Consider the following 14,904-nt stretch of genomic DNA (forward strand, 5'->3'; position numbering starts at 1 on the left):
TAAGGCTTTGGCAGCCTCGCTCCTTTAGTGCGTCAGTCCCGGGTCTTGTTGGTTGTCCTCTGTGAGTTTATTCCCGTGGTAGTGTTCTGTGCTCGACAGCCTAATCCGTTTTTAATTGGGGCATGAGGTTGTCTTTGGATGAGGGGCTTCTCCTTTGTAATATGGGGTCTTGTAAAGAGGTGTTGCTCTGGGCATGTGATTCTTTGTCAACCATCACACCTCGTTATCTGCGGCCACGCCAGGGTCTCTGTCAGGTCCAGAGCATTTCATAATCAGCCTGCTTGCTTTTCATCCTTCATGTCCACACGTGCAGCACATATATTATTTTTTATTGAGTTGGAGAGAGCCATATGATTCAAAACACAATCCAATAGTTTTATATCTACATCGATGTGTAATAGATTTTGAAACGTACAGAGTCACTTGAAAGTTTTCACCTAGCAACACTTACATTTTCATTGTTTCACGTTTCACCCATCACATTCAGTGAACCCCCCCCCAAAAAACAGTCATAACATCCCCCCCATACCAGTTTGGTGTTTGGTATTTTATTAGGATCCCCATTAGCTGTTGCAAAAGCAGGAGCTACTCTTCCTGGGGTCCACACAAAACATGGAACGTGACATAATCATTAATAGACAAGAACAGCTCAAAGACAGAACTACACCAACATTTTTTTTTTAAAGGCACACGTAGCCTATGTAGTTTTCATAACTGTGACCTTATTTGCCTACTGTCTGTAAGCTGTTAGTGTCTTAACGACCGTTCCACAGGTGCATGTTCATTAATTGTTCATTGAGCAAGGATGGGAAACAGTGTTTAAACCCTTTACAATTAAGTTCTGTGAAGTTTTTTGGATTTTTACAAATTATCTTTGAAAGACAGGGTCTGAAAAATGAACATTTTTTTCTGAGTTTCCGTCCTGGATGGCAGGAAGCTTGGCCCCAGTGAAGTACTGGGCCATACGTACTACTCTCTGTAGTGCCTTATGTTCAGATGGTCAGATGCCAAGCAGTTGCCATACCAGTCGGTGATATCAATACACACACACAAACGACCTAGGTCAAATAAGGGAGAGGCATTGTGAGGCGTTGCTTTGTCTTCAGGTTTCAAACCAGTTCATTTATGCTTTGCAATGTAAAGAATGTCTTGGACATAAAAACAAATAAAAAAAGTAGAAATGTTATCATGTAATTAAGCAAATAAAGGAACAGGCCATTCCCAAATAAAACCCAGCAATGTGTCACAGCGGAGCCCTAAAACATGACTCAGGGTCAGTATAGAGGGGCTACCCAGGGTCTGATTTAGCCTTCTCTGACATTGGAAAGAGCAGCCCTCGCCTTGCCTCACCTCGCTCTAGCGCCATTCTAAACCAACTGTCGTTTCCACTACCACAAACCATCTGTCATGATGAACACCTATTGAGTTCTTCAAGACGGAGAGGGGCTTCCGTAACCTCACCTCGTGTTTATACTCTTGTTCCTTTCTATTTATTTTGCTTAAACCAAACAGGAGTTTCTACTCAAAGCCGACGCAACCCAACGTTGCTCTAGCACAACATTCTTGTGGGTTTTCTCCCCATAGCCGGACAGGAATATCTATTACTCTAAAAACCAATAGGGTGTGCCAATAGCGACCACTTTATTAGCAAAAGTCAAGAATGTTAGATTGAGGATCGGTGGTGACCTTTTGATGTTATCAGAGCAGTTTACAGGCAGACATTGGAGTCGCAATAGGATCTTGGATTTTTTTTAAGGACATTGTTTATTTCATGAGAGGTGCAGATTTATCTTACACATGGTACAGGTCCAGCACAAGTGTAACAAATCTCTGAAGTACATCAACTTGATATGGTTCGTGTTTCTGATCAAATGAAAAAAGAAAAATGTCTTTGCACATTTCGAGGAAAACAATGATTCTTTCATTTTCTAAGAGCCATTAACCAAAAATGCATGACCTAACACCTAATCTTTACAATTCTACAGAGACCACTGAGAAGGTTTTGGATTTCAGAGTCTGCTGCAATGAACAAGGGAATGACTTTTTGTGTGTGTTGATGTCAATACTTGATGTAACGGTTTTCAGTAGACTTGCATGTTATGAATTTTATGAGACAGACTTTGTTTCAAGTGCTCGGTTAACCCTTGTCAAACCTGCAACTGATTCATTCTGGGATATCTGTTTTGATAGTCCCGTCGAAGAACCTCGGAGAAGGAGATGAAGGACTGTGGCTTTGCCATGGAAAGCTGTCCTCAAAAAGACTGAAGAACGGAAGCAGTGGCGCTCTCTTGTCTAAGCCTTGTGTCCCACATAGGGACGAAGAGGATTAAATACGTTTTGATAGTCGGTTAAACTATATCGGCTGTATAGTTTGCGTCCAACCATCTTACACTGTATCTGTGCTAGAGGACGATCAGAAGCTTCTTCATTGACTCTGTTGTGTTTTGTATTGTAATATGTTACTGTACCTCAGTGCAGCTACAGACATCAAGTCAGTCATTCAGGAGTTAGAGTGTAGGATCAGCATCATGCGCATCTTGTGGCACAGACTCCAAGCATTGGAATGCCTTACAGACAGATGCCACAATCTCAAACAAATCTAGTAATGCTATTTGTTAAAAGTTTCCCTTATTTAAGGACCCCAGGGGAGGATCCTAGACATTGTTATGCAGTAGTTGTTATTGAATCTGAATTTCTGGACAGACGTTGGACGCACACAGTGCTGAACAAGCTGCTTTTCATTGTCTACAAATAAGGTGGACTAATATTTGACAGATGACCATTTCCCTCTGTGGTAAACAGCTGCCATTGGTTAAGTAAATGTAATCTATTGATGTAACTAAATTAGCCGCCTTCGGTAAATCAGATAACGCTGCAGCGATGCAACTGCCTCTGCGCGTAAGCATGGATAGACGAGGCCCCCATTCATTGTTTAAAGCTAAATTACACTGAACAAACATTTAAACGCAACATGTAAAGTGTTGGTCCCATGTTTCATGAGCTGAAATAAAATATTGCAGAAATGTTCCATACGCACAAAAAAATCTGGTGCACAGATTTGCTTACATCCCTGTTAGTGAGCATTTTATGTGTCAAGATTATACATCTACCTGACATACGTTTCATAACAACAGTGCACCTTGTGCTGGGGACAATAAAAGGCCTCTCTAAAATGTTCAGTTTTGTCACACAACACAATGCCACAGATGTATCAAGATTTGATGGCTTTGAGAAGTCAATGTTCATTTCTCTACCAAAAGCCACCTCCAACGCCAGCCCAGGACCTCCACATCCGTCTCACTCTGATTGGCTGAGCCTGGCTCCCCAGAAGGTGGACCTATGCCCTTCAAGGCCTGCCCATGTCTGAGCCCCGGCCAAGCCATTCGAAATCCATAGATTAGGACCTAATACATTTATTTCAATTGACTGATTTCCTTATATGAACTGTAACTCAGCAACATTTTTGTAATTGTTAAGTGTTGCGTTTAGTTTTTTGTTCAGTATAGATTTCCCCCAAGAAAGTAAATACATCATTTTTATTCACACCTTTCAAACACGAAGGCACACAACTGTTGTATCCAACTGGCTGGAACCCTTAAAGTACCTGAAACCAAAAAGGGTTTTCACCTTGAACCAAAAAGGTTCTTCTCCAGGTAAAATCGTATAAAGAAACTGGCGAACACATCATATAGGCTATTCATAAGCATGTAACAGCAAAGTCCTCTAAACTTCTGTAGCTATCAAAAATAAATTCATTTTTTTCCCCAAAACCCAGTCATTCTGAGTTTTAATACCAGTGGTTCTTAGTATTCTGAACATCAGAACTTTTCAGTTTTTTTCCTTCAATGACATACCCATTCTAATAATGTTTGAAATCTAAGTCGGAAGTTAGCAGGAATTTTGACTTCTAAAAAGTTAATGAGGGGGCCAACGGACACATTTTGTTTTCATCAGGGGTGAAAGTAGATTTAATTTATTCCCAGTATTGGACCTCCTGTATTTTAATCATTAGAATTCCATACAGAACCTCTATTAATTCAATGGGATTTGTCCGTTAACTTTAAAAATGTATGATCTTTTTGTGGCGTAAACACAAACAGTCATGATGTTTTTCTGTGATTGTCAAACAGTCACTTCAAAGGGCTCCTTTGTGCACATTCATCCACTCGCAAATTATTTCCAGCCTCCAAACAGTGGTCAATGGGAAAGAGACATTTTTTTTTACACAGAAAAGGGTAATGACATTTGGCGATCGTCATTAGGCCAAAATTTATGCGTCCACTGCTGTCCACGTGTGTCTCGGTGTCGGCCACTCATCTCTGCCTTGGCAAAATGTCAGTGTTCTCATCTAACCACATCACATTGTGGAGCGTAGGCTAGACAATCCGTTTTCAAGTCCATTTGCACATGTTTTCATTCGTCTGACATGCGGTTATAGCCCACAGTTTTCTTGACATTTTGTTTTAATTATTGGGATAGGCTCATACCCACACTATTTATTTTGTCGGAACGCCGTACCAGACCACCTTACTTTCACCCCTGGTTTTCATACAGACGTCTCAATTTCCGTTTTCCCTTAATTTTTCATATTCTTCATGTGAGTAGGTGGTCTCATGGGGTTGAGATGCCTCTCTGTGTTCACACTGCAGGTACTGTCTTCCCTCTTATCTAATCTGGTCTGGGCCCAGCACTGTCTGCAGCCCAGGCACAGCAACCTCCCCATCGGCGCCAAACTCCCTCGGCCGCCCTTAGAAAACAGGAAATGATCCGTCTTCAGCACAGCTAACAGCCTGTGGAGGCAGGAGGTGGGGACCGTTAAGAAGGGGGGCCAAGGGTCAGACTACACTTCACCTAACATCCTGAAGATGTGAGCCCCTAGTTGGAATTCTTTCTACTTCTGTCTACTTCTGAAGGCATCAAAATCCTCTTTTTGAAGAAAACGTCCATGCCTCCTGCACAGTGGAATGATTCCCCATCCTTCATCGTCCATCCTGTATCCTGCACTTCTATAGGGGAGGGAGCCGACCTCATCGCTCCTGTTCATTGTGTGTCTGGACCCTTCCTCACCCCCACCCTAGCCCCTGTATGGATTCCACTAAGGGTGTCAGGTCAGCCCAGGAGCTAAGGGATAAGCAGCTGTTTGCAGGCAGACGTAATTTGTTCAACCTCTGATTAGGCCCCAGAAATGTCAACTACGAAGAGACACCAACGGTCTCGGCAGCATCATTTGACACCTCTGCAATCTGTCACGGCAGAGAGCAGCAGTGTATTAAGGGGCCGAGTTGAGGTGGAGACAAAGGCAGCTGACCCGTGTGCACACGGGTCCTCATAATCTCAGCACCATTTGCCTAATAGGAGGACTCACTCGTGTGTCATCCCTCTGTGTTTCTCCTCTATTTGACTTGGTGTGAAAGACAAGGTATTGTCATAAGAGAGAGTGGCGAATTGCCTCTGTTTGGTAGAAATGTAGAACCCCACTGGGCACACACTGGTTGAATCAACGTTGTTTCAAAGTAACTTGTCAGTGTATTGTGACGTGGAATTAACATGGAAAATACATTGGATTTAAAAAAAAATAAAGTTGTCATGTTTTCATCTCATTTCAACCAGCGTTGTAAACATTGAAATTAGGGCAAAACTTTAATTGAAATACATTGACTTAACCTGACTAACAGGTTGTTACATCAATCTAATTTCCACATAATCATAAGAACTATGTATACATTGAATTTGTGTGGAAAATTCCACGTAAAAAAAAAATCTATATTTTAAATTGTGTTGAATTTCATGTTTAATTAGACATGTTTTATTTGACCATGTTTCAATGTTGATAATAAAATGGTATGTTTGAATCAATGTCATTGTTTCCACGTAATGCTATCAACCTAAATAAAGAGGTATATTGAGATAAAATTCCATGTCACAGTACGCTGACAAATTATGTTGAAACAACGTTGATTCAACCAGGGTGTGCCCATTGGGACCTGAGTGTGTATGTGTCAAAGGATGTTGTGGTGAGAGAGACTTGTGAGCGAATACATTGTAATGTGACACCAAAATCGGTCTGTTTCAAAATCAGCACATCTTACATTTTTAAAAAAACGCCCAATGTATACCCAGATTGAAAACATTAGTGCATCACATGCTTTTTATTTAGTTTAACAACTTGACATTTCGACCACTTGTTACAAAAAAAAAGAGTCAAATCTATAGTTTAACGAGGTAAAAGCAGAGTCATTTAAGGCACGTTTCTCAGCTCTTGTTAATATTACTTCTAAGGTTTAAGCTCAACTTCAGAACACCACTGTGGTTCTGGAGGAATAAAAACAAAATGGAGTGGCTTTCCTCAGGAAAGTTATTTTACATATACACTTAAATTATACACTTTTAGTATGTTAATAAACATGTAATTTCATAGTTTCACAAGTTCCATGTGTCTTTCCTCAACATGTAGCCCACCTTCAGTAACATTGTATATTAAACCGTGCATTCGTTCTTGTTGTTTCATGCTGGTAGTAATGCAATACAAGTACACACAGTACACTTAAAGGACTCCTCCATTTTATGCCTCAGCCAAAACAACAGTTTCTAAGCTGCAATGATGAAAGAGAAAAACCTGTCTGGATCTGGGGTTCAGTGCGGTTGTATGTCTAAGCAAAGACACATTCGAGGGACGTTGTGGGGTGTTTCCAATAAAATGGGACTTATCTTTTGGTCAGTGGTTAGAGTTTCAAAATATGGACAGACCACATTTCTGTCAAGACCCTGTAGCCACCTCCGGTCATAAAAAAGGTGATTATTCATAACATAACCTCATAACATAACCTCTTTTTTTGTAAAACACCATTGCAAAAGCAAAGCAAACTGAGGAGTACCATTTGAAAGGAACATTTATGAAGCTATGATCCAAGCGGACACAATGGTTAGGTAGTTTTTTTTTTTTAAATGTGGTTCGGAATTGTTCAAATCATCTACACTTTGCTGTACCCAAATACTATATACTGTACAGTGTTTTCAAATGAAAAATCACCATCTGATGTTCAAAGGGTTCCAAAACTCTCAGAAAATGTATAATAACACCATCCATTTCTTTAACGCTTTCGGGGGGTAGATGTATAGCAATACTTGAGATGGAAAACTTACCATATTCGTACAACATCTAGAGATAAATAGTGCATAATGTGCACTACCTTCAATTGGTTTGGTGTCACAAATAATGTTGTCCTTCTTATACACAGTTTTACTAGTTACGGTATGGCAATGCTTTAATATTATATATATATATATATATATATATATATATATATATATATATATATATATATATATATATATCTGTATTCGTTACAGTATATTATTTTTAATATTTAAATGAGGAAAGAAGATCACCACATTTTTAGCCTTGGCAGCCATTGGTTGTCAGCCAATACCAACTGCAGATAAATCTCTGTCAGTTGCCAAATCCAATAATAACGTGGCATTTTGAACTTTGAAAATAATCAGCGCACTCTGGCAGGACAACAACTGTATAAGTGGCAGCAAAACCATTGACTGAGCCAGGCTTGTTCTCAGAACTGCCTTTGGAGTCTGCAGTACATATAAGACCAAAACATTTTATACTGATGGTGACCTTGTGACTTTTCCTCTCCAGAAACGATCCAGAGTGACTTATGTAAAAACAACATCACGTCATGCCAAATTTATTAGGCTATATAGGAATAAAAAGCATGAAATATAAAACATTGTTCAATGTCCCAATGTCTTGGTGCAACACCTCTATAAAAATGCCTTTTTCTCCCATATGGTTGTGAGAACATTCCAGATGCGCATAGGGAGTCGTGTAGTCTGAAGGCAGCCTGTCATGTAGTCTATGGGTAGTCGTGTGGTCTGTCATATAGTCTTCATATGCAGACGAAGTTGCAATGTTGCAGTCAGTTCCCAAAAAGGAGAGAAGTCTACCCCAATAGTCCACAGGCCTGGGGTGAGAGTCCACAAGCCTGGGGTGAGAGTCCACAGGCCTGGGGTGAGAGTCCACAGGCCTGGGGTGAGAGCTGAACTCTACTTGAGTTCATGCGTCAAATATTTAAAAAAGAGCGAAGCAGTTTGTCCTCCGACTTCGCAAGGAGTTCATCACTCACAGTGTAGCTCTATGATAAGACGAGACCCCTCTCTCGTTCCACAAGCCCTCTTCCCTCCAACCACACTTCCAGGCTGACTCTGAAGTAACATTAACCAAGCAAGAGCCAGGTGGTGTAGAGTTCCCATCCGGACAAACTCCAAAGTCGTTATGGTGAGACGATAGTAACAGGGTGAAGCAGGAAGCGTTCCTCCTAATATAGTTGTCCCATTGGCCTTACAGAGAGTGTAGGGGAGAAACTCTAACGTCGCGTCTGAAATGGCATCCTATTCCCTATTAAAGTATTGCACAATATGGGGAATAGGGTGCCATTCTGGACGCACTCGGTGTCTATGAGAAGTCCAGCGGACGAATCATCATGGTTGTTGCTCGTAGCGAGTAGCTGGGACCCTTAAAGTAGTGCCACTTGATGCCATTTAGCTTCCCGACGTGTTGCCCTTTGGTGAAGTACATTCCGTTGAGGTTGGACGGGCCGCAGGCGTCGAACCACCAACCTGGGCAGAGCAAAGAACAGACGGAGAGAATTAGATCATTTTATAAGCCCCTATGACAAAAAGTTGATAACAACCAAAGACAGACCTTAGTGTGTATGAAACGCCATTGCTTAAAGCTACATTGTAAACTTTGAGTTTCTCTATTCTGGTTCTGCAATGTTGAACCTTGACAGAATGCCACAGTGAACTCCCAACAGCAGCAATGGAGCAGTTGTTTAGACATAATTGCAAAGGTATTTAAGCATGTTAACTCTCGCAAGGCTGACGGCATCCTAGCCGCGTCCTCAGAGCTTCCGCAGACCGGCTGGCTGGAGCGTTTGGAAACATATTCAATCTCTCCCTATCTCAGTCTGCCGTCCCCACTTGCTTCAAGATGTCCACCGTTGTTCCTGTACCCCAGAAAGGAAAGGTAACTGAACTAAATGACTATCGCCCTGTAGCACTCACTTCTGTCATCATGAATTGCTTTGAGAGGTTAGTTTTAAGGACCTGTTAACTCTCAGTGGTATTTAGAGAAAGAGTAGATGTGCATGGGCTCAAATAAGTATCTGTTGGGATTGGCATTCAGAAGACATAAATTCCCTGCATATAATGCTGTTGTATGCACTTTTTTATCCTCTTGCTAATTTCTCCCTCAAAGGTAATGTATTGCTGTACCCCTAGCACCAAAGACCACATGAAAATGAGCAAGACAAATATTTATATTTTCAGGTTGGCACACTGTGGCTGGTGTGGCATGTGTCAATCGATGGGTGATATCTGGTGGGGCACAGCCTTTCCCCTCAGGTCTAAATACCAGTGCCAGTGTGAGCTGTGACATTTCACAGAAGACCTAATACTGAGTCCCACAGTTCGTACTGTTCGTTCTTGTCTTGGCATGGGGTAAGGGTGGCAAAGATTTTCCCATTGGTTCTTTGTGACTAAATCCATGATGATTTATTTCCGATTTGATCAGTATCCTCTGTGTTTTCCAGTGCTGGGCGTTTACTCTCTTGTAAAAACAGTTGACCCTGCTAGAAACACTTGGTGATCTGTTTCCAGACCGGATAGTCTTTTGACATTGTCACCTCAGTACACTAGTGAACATACAGTAGGACTGGGTTAGGTCTGTTCAGTATGACTGAGCTTGTGTGTTACAGCGGCCTTCAGAAAGTATTCACACCTCCTGACTTTTCCCACATGTTGTTGTTTTAAATGAATTGAAAAAGATTACTTTTGGATCAAATTTCAATTTGGTGCCACTGATTTATGCACAATACCCCTTGTGTCAAAGTGGAATTATTTGCAAATTCGTTAAAAAAAATCGGAGCTGAAATGTCTTGAGTCGATAACTATTCAACCGTTTTTGTCAGGAGTAAAAATGTGCTTAACAATGTCACATAATAAGTGGCATGGACTAACTCTGTGTACAATAATGGTGTTAAACGTGATTTCTAAATGACTACCCCATCTCTGTACCCCAAACACAATTATCTCTAAGGTCATTTGTAATTCCAGTGAATTTCATGCACAGATTAAACCACAGACCAGGGAAGTTTTCCAATGGTTCGCAAAAGGCACCTATAATATATATATATATATATTAAAATACATTAAATATCCCTTTGAGCGTGGTGCAGTTATTAATTACACTAAGTCACTAGTATGATACAGGTACCCTTCTTAACTCCGTTGCAGGAAGTGTCACTCCTGCTCTCCCTCTCTGGCTAAACACACTGCTGGATTGTGAGACTGGCTTGTTGAATTAGGGGAAATACGCAGTCCTTAGATTTGGTTGGACAGAATTCCCCGATCCCCGATATTGTCTTCTCTTGCCATTGACCATAAACGGTTTACAAGCCCAGTCCTCCACTGGGGAACTGTCATACAGTGAGTAGGGTCACCTTGCTCCACTTACACAGCCAGAGAATTAGAGTCATGTTGAATCTCCCTGACACTTGGTACCCGGGCCATGGACATTTTATGGTGCTAATTTGAAACCCCAAATGTGCTGTAGTGGGAGTGCAGAAGTTAGGAGATGCAGTAAGCTCCACACACGCCTCATTACTCTGTACTGTGGTACAATGCCACATGCACAGGTCCATGTTAAAATGACACAACCCAGTCTCAAGGTTTGAGCTAGGAGGAGTCAGGCTAGTCTTGTAGTGGAACCAAGTTCTCTAGACAATTGACCAGGATGCAGCCTTTTGCACACAATGTATATAGACTCCACTTTTTTTCTTCTTCCTATTGTGTTATTGACTTGTTAATTGTTTACTCCATGTGTAACTCTGTGTTGTCTGCTCACACTGCTATGCTTTATCTTGGCCAGGTCGCAGTTGCAAATGAGAACTTGTTCTCAACTAGCCTACCTGGTTAAATAAAGGTGAAATATTTTTTTTTTTTTAAATTACAAAGATACATCTTCCTTTCTGCCATGATGTAGTGGTTTGTGGGGACTCTTCCCTTTGTGGGGACTCTTCTCCCCTACCACACCAAATGTTTCATGAGCTGAAATAAAAGATCCTAGAGCTTGTTTCTCTCAAGTGTTGTGCACAAATGTGTTTACTTCCCTTTTAGTGAGCATTTCTCCTTTGCCAAGATAATCCAAACACCTGACAGGTGTGGCATATCAAGAAGTTGATTAAACACCATGATCATAACACATGGTGTAATACACTCTTCAAATGTACAGTTTTGTCACACAACACAATGCCACAGATGTCTCATGTTTTGAGGGAGTGCACAACTGGCATGCCGACTGCAGGAATGTCCACCATTTCTCTACCATAAGCTGCCTCCAACATCGTTTAAGAGAATTTGGCAGTATATCCAACTGGCCTCACAACCGCAGACCATGTGTAACCACGTCAGCCCAGCACCTCCACATCTGGCTTCTTCACCTGTGGGATTAACTGAGACCAGCCACCTGGACAGCTGATGAAACTGAGGAGTATTTCTGTCTGTTTTAAAGCCCAGTGGGTGGGCCTGGCTCCCAAGTAGATGGGCCTATGTCCCCCCAGGCCCACCCATGGCTGCACACCTGCCCTGTCATGTGAAATACATAGATTAGGGCCTAATTAATTAATTTCCTTATATGAACTCTATTTCAGTAAAATATTTAAAATAGTTGCAAGTTGCATTTAGATCTTTGTTCAGTATAGTTCAACTAGTAATTTAACTACATTTAACTACATGCAGTAGCTTGGTGGTAGTTGAACTCAATTCAAATCTTGGTAGTGTTTTCAGTAATTAAAAATGTTTTGCCATGTAGCAGTGTAGCTAACTACTGGAACTATACACACTTATCATTTTGCCAAAAATAAAATAAAATATGCAAGAATATTTTTTTATTTCAGCATCAGACCTGCCTAAATGACACATTCTGTTAACATATGACCTCCGAGTGATACGGTCTTGCAATTTGAGGTCTGACATTCAGATATAGATATGATAATATATCACTAAGTATTTTGTAGTTAAATTTTCAATGTAACTTTACGGTTAGCTTAACTTCTTCCATTGTGAAGTCATTGGTAGCTTGGTAAACTATATATCTCAACTATGCAGTGTGGTGCATTATGGGGACACCCTGGTACTTACCCCCTGTGAGCATGAGGGCACACTTGCAGATGCAGTTGTCGTTGTCCATGTCTTTGGTGCTGAAGTCTGCCCCGTGGATCACCAGACTGCTCTGCCTGCCTGCTGTCCCACTGTGACTCTTCAGGAACAGTCTGAGAGGAGGAGGTAGAGGACGACAAGAAAAAGTGGACAAAATAGATGAGGGCGATTATAGAGAGAAGAAGACATAACACACTGTAAGAGACCTCCCGGGAAAGTTACATTTTCAGCAGTGATTGCCTGTGCAAATCTGTTCTGCAAACAGTCTCTCCGCCTGGGTCAACATGAATGAAATAAAGAGAGAGAAGTGTAGACAAAGTTGTCTGGGAAGCACCTGCAAGCCTCAGAGCAGCGATCTACAGTATAGGAGCAGAGAGACCCACCACCAGGTCGTTAAGGGCTGACCCAGGTACAGCCCAATGAGGCACCGTCATGTAGGCTACATAACCCCTCCAACTGGTCCTAGTCCTCAGATACACAGTGTCCCTCCTTGTGTGTATGCAATGCACTATGCCCACTGTCTTCCCTCCTGTGGTCATACAGTATGGTGTGATACACTCTTCTCTGTCGGAATAATCAGAGGCCTGTTGCGCTCACTATGGCAGGCCTTTTGGTGGAGATAAAGCATATTAACCCAAAGACGTTGTACGTTACAGTATTGCAGGCTTGCTGCCTGCAGGGCTGCTCAGTCTAACCTACACATGTGGTACCTGTAAATCAACCAAGGCCCCAGCTGTACTGGTGAAAGACATAGTGAACCAGCGGGCACATACAGGAAGGGCAGGGTGGACCAGTATCATGGAACCCCTGTCTAGGGGCACTGTGGCTGGGGTGGGTTGAGATGGATGTCTCTGGAAGGTTGGTTGGGTGGACGGGTAACGTAATGTTGATTTCTCACGCCGTGTCGCTAGAATAGTGTGTTTTGTGGATTTCTATTTTTAGGTTGAGTGACTGGTATTGCAAGGTCACAAGACATTGTCTATTGACGAGGTGATTTGGCAAGTGTAATCTCACTTCTCAATGTCATTAGGAGGCTTGACATCAACTAATGTTGGAAGCTGGTTGAATATTTATTCCATGATCAAAAAGAGTCAATGACTCCAAACCATACGCCTTGGTGTCTTCCTCATCGATCCGCCCACTCCATGACTACCTTTCTCAGATCCAATCATCACTATCTTTCTCACCACTCAACCCCTAACAATTCTCCCGAACTGGGATTTGAATAGGGTCTAAGAGAGTCAAAGGGTGGGTACTTTGAAGAACCTCAAATATAAAATACATTTTGATTTGTTTAACACTTTTTTGTTTACTACATGATTCCGTATGTGTTATTTCATAGTTTTGATGTCTTCACTATTATTCTACAATGTAGAAAATAGTTTTAAAAAATGCGTAGGTGTGCCTAAACACACTTGAGTGTGTCATTGTGAATTGTGAAATCACTCTTGGTAAGAGAGCAGAAATGCTGTAGTGTCAATCCTCTCTTTCCTGCTGTGACCTGCATCATTAGGAGCTCATTCTGTGGCCTGCCTTTCTCTAACCCACATTATCACACGCCTAAGAGTTTTCTCTCACCAAAGATGGACTCTCAGAGCCAAGAAACTCTGTCAGAAACTCTGTCAGACCATGCCAATGTGTCTGCTCTGCGCTCTGAAACATGTTCTGTTAAGCAAAATCATTTCCTGAAACACATTACCGTCAATCAGAATGGACAGGGGAGTAGGCGGTTAACGAGTCTTAGTCAAGTTGTGTTTTTTCCTATGAGAAAGGTTGGAAAGGCTTTTAAAAATAGATATTTATATAAAGTACCAGTCAAAACACCTACTCATTTAATGTTTTTTTCTTTATTTGTACTATTTTCTACATGGTAGAATAATAGTGAAGACATCAAAACTATGAAATAACACATATGGAATCATGTAGTAACCAAAAAAGTGTTAAACAAATCAAAATATATTTTATATTTGATTTTATATTTGCATTGAGGACAGCGTTGCAAACCCTTGGCATTCTCTCAACCAGCTTCATGAGGTAGCCACCTGGAATGAATTTCCCATTGCCCATTGAAAGTGAGGGGGGTGAAGTGTAGCCTACAAAACATGTGTACAATTAATTAATGCAAAGATATTACATTCTGATGTCCCTCAAACTGTAATTGACTGACACATCTGCTTGTTGCTGTGTGGTTTCAGGTTAGATTCATGAAGTGGAGACACTGGTCAGTGGTGTGTATTCATGGAGCAAGTCTTTTAACATGAACATGACTCCTGTATTTAGACAGCTGTGTAAATGGATGATTTGTACGGAGCGAAAGAGGAAAGAAGTGACTATATCACTGTTGGGAATTCAACTAAGCCACTAAACCAATACTGTATTATGTAGTGGAGAGTCATAGCTCTAATCATAATGGTTTTATCTGAATCAAAGGTGGGTTGGATGAATAGAACATGCTGAAATTAGACATGGTAGTGGGGTGATGAAATACTGTAGGGAGTTGCGTGTGTGTGTGTGTGTGTGTGTGTGTGTGTGTGTGTGTGTGTGTGTGTGTGTGTGTGTGTGCGTGCACTTGTTTTCCTACATTATCTGGACCCCAATATCGTAACATTTCACCTTCATGTCCTGAAAAGTGATGGAAAACAATAAAAACATTTTTTTACATTTCAGGTCCTG

The 14,904-nt window shown here is 41.4% G+C and overlaps 1 protein-coding gene across 2 annotated transcripts in view; it reads right to left on the reverse strand.

Annotated features, from left to right (window-relative positions):
- Positions 1-7,341: 7,341 nt before the first annotated feature.
- LOC118399206 (angiopoietin-1-like) overlaps positions 7,342-14,904 on the reverse strand; it is a 56,445-nt gene continuing 48,882 nt past the window's right edge. For both annotated transcript variants that reach the window (XM_035795097.2, XM_035795096.2), the window contains exons 8-9: positions 12,214-12,344; positions 7,342-8,631 (exon numbers count right to left, since the gene is read on the reverse strand). In XM_035795097.2, the coding sequence (XP_035650990.1) occupies positions 8,468-8,631; positions 12,214-12,344 (295 nt within the window). In that variant the 3' untranslated portion in view covers positions 7,342-8,467. The remainder of the gene's footprint in view (positions 8,632-12,213; positions 12,345-14,904) is intronic.

This window comes from Oncorhynchus keta, chromosome 20 (genome assembly GCF_023373465.1).
Source record: "Oncorhynchus keta strain PuntledgeMale-10-30-2019 chromosome 20, Oket_V2, whole genome shotgun sequence".
NCBI classification, from domain to species: domain Eukaryota; kingdom Metazoa; phylum Chordata; class Actinopteri; order Salmoniformes; family Salmonidae; genus Oncorhynchus; species Oncorhynchus keta.